The sequence below is a fragment of the Heteronotia binoei genome, chromosome 9 (genome assembly GCF_032191835.1).
Source record: "Heteronotia binoei isolate CCM8104 ecotype False Entrance Well chromosome 9, APGP_CSIRO_Hbin_v1, whole genome shotgun sequence".
Taxonomy (NCBI): Eukaryota; Metazoa; Chordata; class Lepidosauria; order Squamata; family Gekkonidae; genus Heteronotia; species Heteronotia binoei.
This window is the reverse complement of record NC_083231.1, coordinates 85,197,005-85,205,116: the sequence shown is the minus strand read 5'-3', so window position 1 is coordinate 85,205,116 and position 8,112 is coordinate 85,197,005. Positions and strand designations below refer to the sequence as shown.

General features: G+C 57.4%; 1 protein-coding gene across 1 annotated transcript; it reads right to left on the bottom strand.

Moving 5' to 3' along the window:
• Window positions 1-4,128: 4,128 nt before the first annotated feature.
• On the bottom strand, window positions 4,129-4,947 carry NEUROG2 (neurogenin 2). Its single transcript, XM_060247334.1, has one exon. It carries the CDS (start codon window positions 4,942-4,944, stop codon window positions 4,129-4,131), a length of 816 nt encoding a protein of 271 aa, XP_060103317.1. The 5' UTR covers window positions 4,945-4,947.
• Between the last annotated feature and the right edge of the window lie 3,165 nt (window positions 4,948-8,112).

The window sequence follows — 8,112 nt, the reverse complement described above, 5'->3', positions numbered from 1 at the left end:
CAAAATGCAGACATTTAATGCTGGAAGGATGCAACAGGAGGAGCATCAAGATAGCCTGAGCATGTGGGAGCTTGGGAGGTCACCAAGGAACACCAGGAAGGCAAGGGCAAGCCAACTCTGCTGGCCTCCAGCTTTCAAAGAACTCCATGAGAGGTTGCCATAAATCGCTTTCAAGGTGAGGCCAATTATGAGGAGGCGGTTCTGTCATTCTCTACATTCATCGAGAAAGCTACACAGGATGTTCAGAAGTTACCACCGATATTGCTTTGGGATTTCGTCTTTCTTTCTACTGGGGAGGGGACTGTGAGCCCCGCGGCAAGAGCCGACAAGATCCTCGCGACCTGACCGGCCTCTGCTGCGGCCCACTACCCTGCGGCTCATTCGGAAGGCAGAAAGGCTGAGCAGCAGGGAGCCCAACAAGCTCGCGCCCCGCCCGTGCTGCTTTCTCTTGGCTCCAGAGAGCTCCCTGGCCAGGGACGATCAGGCCCAGAGAAGCTGCTGAACTCGGAAAGCCTCCCCTCCACCCGCTCTCAAACGCGCAATCTGTGATTCTACATTACTAATCCGGCTCCAGTATTCGGGGCTTTGGGTTCTTCTGCCCACTTTCAGTCTTCAACGCGATGCGTTCCTGCCTGGAGAGCAGCCTTGCCAGACCGACACCCCCAAGGGTTCAGCAAACTCCCCCGAAATGCGAGGAAAGGCGCTTAGAAGGGACCTAATTAGGGGACTATGGCGTGAAGGACGCCCCACCTACCCCCCCCCCCAAAGTAAGTACAGCCGTGCTCAGTGGTGGTGACGATTCCCCCAGGGAAGTATGTAGAGAGCTGCAGCCTTCTTGGCTGTGATTCCCCCGTGTTGCCCACACATTCAGGAAGAAGACTGAAAAGCCAATTAAGGGGGATTTAAAATGATGTTTGCACAGGGGGTTGAGCCATCTTTGCTATTACAATGATAGATTCTACCGGATGAATGAGTCTGGGTTTTTAAACGTGCGATGATGATGATGATGATGATGATGATGATGATGATGATGATGATGATGATGATGATGATGATGATGATGATGATGATGATGATGATGATGAATGTGGAAACTCCCGCTTTGACGCCTAAATTTTCGGTCACTTCTTGCGTGCCCCTCTAATGCAATGCCACCCCAGGCGGAGTCTCATGTTTGAGCACCCCTCTCCTTTTTTCGCACAGGCGCTCAATTGCAAGGACTACGCCCCTCCCCCATCACAGAGGGGCCCTGACTCCTCTCCACAGTTGCTGGGCAGCTTCACCCGCAACCTTCCCTCGCTGGGCTCCTGGTTCCAGAGAAGCATCAAGTGCGCGTCTTGCCGCCTCTCGATTGTTTAAAGGGCGGTCCAGCTCAGAACATCTTGGCTACCTCTTCATCACATGGGCGGCAGAGGAGCACTGAGCATGTTCCAAGCTATGGTGGGGATGTTTAAAACATGGATGATGACCTAAACCAGAAAAGCACCAGGAGAGCGAGCTGTCCTCTTAATACGGCAGGTGCTTGTGCGTCTGCCTCTGGTAAAACGCAAGGTCGTAGACCAATAAAGGACCCGGATGTGGTTCAACCTACGGGTGTATTTGGAACTCTACTGGGCCGTCCAACTTCCAGGAAGGTGGTCTTAGCATTGCGCGCTTGGAGACCACACATATTCAACAGCATATTCTGTAACAGTTCTTGATATCTTGGCCAACATTACGTCCAATTCACTGAATTTGGGGTTAATATTGGATATTAACGACATCGACTGTGTTTCCTTTTACTGAAATTCAGAGGCTGAAATGCGTTTGAAACTATGTTCACTTTTAATCCCAGTATTTTACTACCGTTCAGGCTACCCTCCCTCGATACACTTGATTCATTGTAGTCTGGTGATATCCTCATATCACTGCTATCTTACTATCTGGAGAGATGAGGCTGAGCCTTTAATTGAAAGTCAATCATGTTAATTGAGCGTGACTACCGTTGACCCGTCATTACAGGTATTTGGCTGTCAATTGGAATCCACCTACGGTAGGATATTACAGATCGATCGGAATGCACCTTTGAACCCATAAACGCCCTAAATTCAGAGTGAGAAGTAGCCTGAATAAAGGTTAGAGACTTAGGCTGCCATTACATTCACTAAATAATGCACTTTCAATCCACTTTTCCAACTGGATTTTGCCAGTTTCACCCAGTAAAATCCAGTTGGAAAATGCTGGAAGTGGGTTGAAAGTGCATTATTTGGTGTGTGTGATCGCAGCCTTAGAGAGCAGGAATCTGGGCCAGTCACTCTTTCTCCGCCCAGTCAGGAGGATAAAATCAGGAGGGGGGGGGGGGGGAATGATGTTGTAAGCCGTTATGGATCCCCACTGGGGAGAAAAGCGGCTCTTAATAGAATCAGAACTCGCATAAATCCCGTGGAAGTCCCTAATCTTCTGCCATCAGTTGACCCTTCTCATAAACTGAAATGAAGCGTCCTGTACCTCCAACCCACTAAGTAGGACCTGGTTCCGCTCTTACTAGCTGGAGGGGTGAGGTTCAATATATTCGTGGATGGTGTCGAGAATTTGGTTGAGGAGCCCCCAGTCGGGCCCAGTTTGTTTTCAGTGTGAAATCCAGCAGGTTCTCAGCTGACTCGCCTTTCTCTACCCCCAAAGCGTGGCTCTCATCCACCCCCTTTAGCTAGACTTCCGTTCACCTCCTGTTAGGGTGGTTTTTGTTTTGAAGGGAAGAGCGTGTTGACTCTTCGCCTTCCTTTGGGCCTCTGTATCTGCAGCCCTCATTTTCCTTTCGGGCTGCGAGACTCCTTTCCAGGTCAATCTTTTAGAAAGATGCCCACCTCGACGGGATGCCTGCCACCTCGACCAGAGGGGCAGTGGCCGGAGGAAGAAAGCCACCATCGCCGGCACGAAAGCTTATGAAAATTAGATATTTTATTTATAAAAATTTGTTGGACTCCAAGAGCAACCCCGCTTGTTCCGCAACTGTAAATACATACTAGAATAAACTCTGTGAAATATACAAAAAAATACATTATTTCTCCCCCCCCCCCCCCAACCACATACACACACGTATAACTCCCACCCCCTTGAAATCTTGTCCTTTGTAATAAATAGAAGGCCAAACCCGTGTGTGGCTGGCTGCTTACGGGTAATGCTCCGGGTCTGCCCAGGTTTTCACAGTCTGGTGATATTTTCAGTCTGGCAGAAGAATGGAGGAGTTCCCGGGCCCGGGGAAGGTCGAGATAAATAATGCATGAGTCCCTCTCTCCTCCTGGTCCAGCCCCCCCTCCATCCCTACCCCCCTTCTCCTCCTCTACGCCCCCCTCCCTTATAATAAAGAGTTCGCCCTACATTTCCACGCTGGCATTCAGACCCGACAAAGCCTACAAATTATACAATGACTTCTAACCTGATCTCCTAACCAACAAACAAACAGCCCCCCAGTCAAGTGTGCCCCCCTCCAGCATCAAAGGAGGCAGATGGCAAAGTGAGGGGAGCTGGGGGGGCGGGGGGCTGAAACAAAAGACATTGTGCCTGGCCTGTGTGGGAATGTGGGGGAAAGTGCACATCAGAAAGAGAGAAAGTTTGGTTTGACAGGTGAAATTCCCACCCCTTCCAGGCGGGCAGTGGGAAGGGGAGCAGATGCAGCCCAGCCGGGCGCCTGCGGAGCCGGCGAGGTGGCTGAGCGGGTGGGCTGAGCGCAGTGACTGAGCCCAGGCCTGAGGGGAGGGGGCTCGGAGCAGGTTTCGCGGCATTCCGGTTTAGGCAGGGCCCTTCAGGAGGGTCACCGACAACCTGGAGGGAGGGGAATGCCCTGCCCCCCCCCTTGAATAGGCCACTGCCTTTTCCTGGCCTGGAGTTCCCCGCGTTTTAGATAACAGGCTCTTGGTGCAGGAAGACCAGAAAGAGGCCGTGAGCGACTGGGCGTTCGGGAGGGCAGGACAGGGAGGGTATCAGGCAGACTTGACGGGGGCGGGGAGGGCAGAGCCTTGTATTTCAGTCCAGGCGGTCGCCGCCGTCTCCAGCAGATCTTCATACCCCCCCCCCGCGCCCCCTTCCCTTCCTCGCCCGGTTCCTGAGGCTGCTGCGGGGGGGGGGGGAGCGGTCATGGGGGGGTCTCAGTCAGATCAGCTCTCCTCTGGCCAGGGCGAAGCGGGGCTGCTGCTCGGGGGGCGGCGGCGGCGGCCAGTAGTCGAGCTCCGAGGCCGAGCTGGCGGGGCTGGCGGGCGACAAGGCGCAGCTGTAGGAGGCGGCCGAGGCGGAGGAGGCTGCGGAGGGCGCGGGGCTGGTGGTGCAGCTCCAGGAGGAGGCGGAGGGCGCGGGCGAAGGGCTGGTGTCTGGGGCGGCGGCGGCGGCCTGGTGCAGCAGCAGGGCCTGGGAGAAGGCGGCCCCGCAAGGGTGGTCGGCCAGGCGGAGGGTCTCGGTGAGGGCCCAGATGTAGTTGTGGGCGAAGCGGAGCGTCTCGATCTTGGTGAGCTTGGCGTCCTCGGGGAAGGTGGGCAGCACCTCGCGCAGGGCATCCAGCGCCGCGTTCAGGTTGTGCATGCGGTTTCGCTCGCGGTTGTTGGCCTTCAGGCGCCGGCTCTTCTTCAGCCGCTGCACCGTCTCCGCTGTCTTGGCCGCCCGACAGCCGCTCCGCGCCCGGCCCGCCCGCCGCTTGCAGCCCGCTCGACTGAGCGTCAGGTGGCGCAGGGGGAGCTGCTCGCCCACGCCCAGTTCCGAGCCCTCGCCTGCCCGGCCCACCGCCGCTGCCGGGGAGAGGGGCTGGCACGTTTCCTCCGCCTCCTCCTCCTCTTCGTCGTCGTCGTCCTCCCCTTCGGAGCCGGAGGAGAAGGGCGTGAGGGAGGCGGCGGCGGAGGAGGCGGGCGACGGGCGGGCTGCCAGCAGCAGCGCCGCTTCCTCCTCCTTCAGCTCCAGGCTCTCTGGCTTCACGAACATCCTGCAACGAGACCAGACCGGCGACCGCCCAGTCAGCGCCGCGGAGCCAGCAGCCCCCACCCGCGCCCCGCCCGTCCGCCCGCCCGGACCCTCCGCCTGCCTGTCGGTGAGTGCCACCGCGGGCCGGGCGCCACGTGCTTGGAGCTCGGTGGCCTCGCGGCTCGCCTTAACCCTCCCCTCTGCTCCCTCCAGCCTGCTGGTGCGTCCCGTCCCACCGTCACCCCAGGAGCTCTCGCAAGGCCAGGCTCCCGTCCCATTGGCTGCAGCTGCACGGGGCTCGAGGCCGGCCTTTGGGCAGAGAGGTCGAGCTGTGCCTGTAAACGAGCACGGCTCCGCCTAGCATTGCTCCGGGCTCGGAGGCCACGCCAGACGCGCTGCCTGCCAGAGCAGGGGGCGGACCCCGCCAGCCCCGGGTGAGCAAGACGCAGCAGTCTCCCCCCGCCCCCGCTCGGAGCCAGGGGAGGGCAGCGTGGCAGGGGAGGCCAAGGCCGTCCCGGGGGCCGTCGGAGCGCGTGGCAGCAGCACTGAGCGAGGGGGGGGGGGACTTACTTGGCTCTCTCTGAGTGGCGGCCGGCGTGGGCTGGGCCTCTGTGCCAGGCGGTGGAGGCGGGCCGCAGACTCGGGCTGCGGCGCCCGCGCTTGGCCCCGCGCCGCTGCTGGCCTTGGAGCTGCTGGAGGGGGTCCCGGCGCTGCTGGCGGCCTGCAGACCTCTGTGCCGGGCGGAGCGGGCGGGGGGGGGGGGCGAAGGGCCTGGACTGGCTGCAGCAGCGCAAGGGGCGCGCCAGAGAGACCGAGGGGCCCGGCGGCGGGGCGAGGTGCTGGCACGCGCCCGGACCCTCCCGTTGCAGCCAAGCGGCCGGCGTGTCAGGGGCTGTGCGTCTGGCACACGACTCGCCTTAAAACCCCTTATATACCCCGCGGGAAACAATCAAAGCTACCCCCGGGGCCCCTCGCCGCTCCCCCTCCCCTGGAGGCCTCTTTCTGCGCCCTTCATTATCATCACTCATCTCTCGCTCGCTCTCTTTTTGGGGCCGCCACCGCCTCCCCCCCGGGCGCTTGTCAAGCCCACCCCCTCCCGCGCCTGGCTCCCCTTCCTCTGATCCCTCGCGAGTGTGCGGCGCAGGCCGGGCAGCGGCGGAGCGTGATTGGTGCCTCGCGCTCGGCTGGAGCGTGCCGCTAATTTATTAATGAATGGGGGTCGCGAGACGCAGCTGGCCAATCAGGGAGCCCCGCTAGCCACGCGTGCTGGAAACTTCTCCCTTTCAGCAACTCATTAGGCCTCGGGGCGGGGGGGGGGGCGGGAAGGGTCCAGAAGCCGGAGCCCAACTCGCGTGGACTCCGCCCCGCTGCCTTGGCTGGCTCCCTTGGAGCAGGAGGGGCATCGCTGGCCGGGGGGCGGGGGGGGGGACTGGACAGATGCCTGCTCCTGAAGCGCCGCTCCCCCCGCCCCGACTCAGCTGTCTTTTCAGCCCACTCGACACATGTGGCTTTCCCACCAGGGCCTGCATCTGCTTGCAACTTGCGGCTGGGAGGGTGAAGGGAGGCAGGCCAAGGTGTCGAACGCAGGGGAGGCTGCCGGAGTCTCCGAGGCTGTCTCCCGGGGTCGGCGCTGTCCAAGGTGGAGATGCCTGCTAGGGGGATTCTTTTGCGGCGGGGGGGGGGGAGGAGCAGCTACCTTAAAGAACAAGATTCCCGGGGGGGGGGGGCGGGTTCCAGAGTCAAAGTTGTGTCTTAAGGAGGGGACTCTCGGAAACTTCGACCCTGGAACTCTTCTTGGTCTTTAACGCGCAGGATCTTTAAGGCTGAAGATCAGAGCAAAGTTTGAGTCCAGCGGCCCCTTTAAGACCAACAAAGTTTTATTCGCGGTATAAGCTTCCCTGCGCATGCACACTTTTTCAGATGGAAGACTTCCTCACTAATAATGAAGCCGCGCACACATTTGCTTCCTTGAAGCAGAGGAATTTGAACGATACTTGGGTTCCTTCCACACCAGTGCGTCACATCTGAAGCGCTTCTCAGAGGCATCTGCTTGGGGCTCTGTCTGGGACACGGGCTAATCTTGGGTTCACTAAGGGAAGAAATCTATCTCAAACTTGTTTTTGCGGTCTATTTATATAGAGGGAGGTAGCGATGGGGTGCTATGGGCGTCGTGAAGAGCTCCTGAACTTCAAAATTTATATACAACTAACTACCCCCATCGATTATACAAAAAACCACCAAAAACTGTAGGCCTGCATTGCTTGGAGCTGCTTCAATCACTCCACCAAGTCTAGTTCCTGGCACTCTTCGGTACTTCTGTTCTTTGAGGTCCTCCGGCCCGGACCCACAGCACACCCAGCGGTTGGGAAGAGTCACTGCAGGACAGAGATACAGTAGACACACTAGCAGGCTGCAGCTCCAATCAAAGAGGTTAAACCAAGTACAGCAGAACCTGACAACAGCAGGCCGATGGGAAGCGGTCCTAGGGGCATCTCGGTCTTCTTGGACAACTAGCCCACCTTTCTTTATGGATGCTAAGCTATTGCTAAAGACCATTGTATGTACTGCAGTTTCTATAAGGTTTTGCCATAAATTCAGATTAGTTTAGGGTATTTTAAAAAAAAAAACTCTGTGAAGGTAAAGAACACAGAGAATGCACAGAACTGCAGAGGCTAGACTGAAGTGTGCACAAGAGATGCACTTGCCTGTGAAGAAAATAAGAACGGGATCCAGGTGGATAGAGGTTACAGCCACAGAGACTAGACCAAAGTAACCAGGTGCATGTTCAAGCACCACTTTGGTTTGTAAACCTGTTATACTTTTCGTGTTTGAAATATCAGAACACCTTGTCCAGCTTGTGTTTATCTGGGTTATTGGTCCCTATTGCTCTGCAATCTCATCTAGTTCAGGCTATCTTTTTTGCCCCTTCTGGCCCCGAGATCAGGTGGAAGAAAACTTTGTCGGTTTCATCAGTGCCTCTCCCTCAGCCTTCATTTATATACATGGATTCATTGCTGTGTACTGATGCCATTTTGCAGAAACAAAAGTTCCCCATCCCTCCTGGAAGTAGCTCTGGGAACAGGGAAAGGGTTAACTGCTTTGTCAAGCATCGCTGAAGCTTTCCCCGATCTTGTCAGTTTCAGCAGAAAGCAAAGAAAGGAGAAGGGATTCTGCGTAGGTGAAACTGAC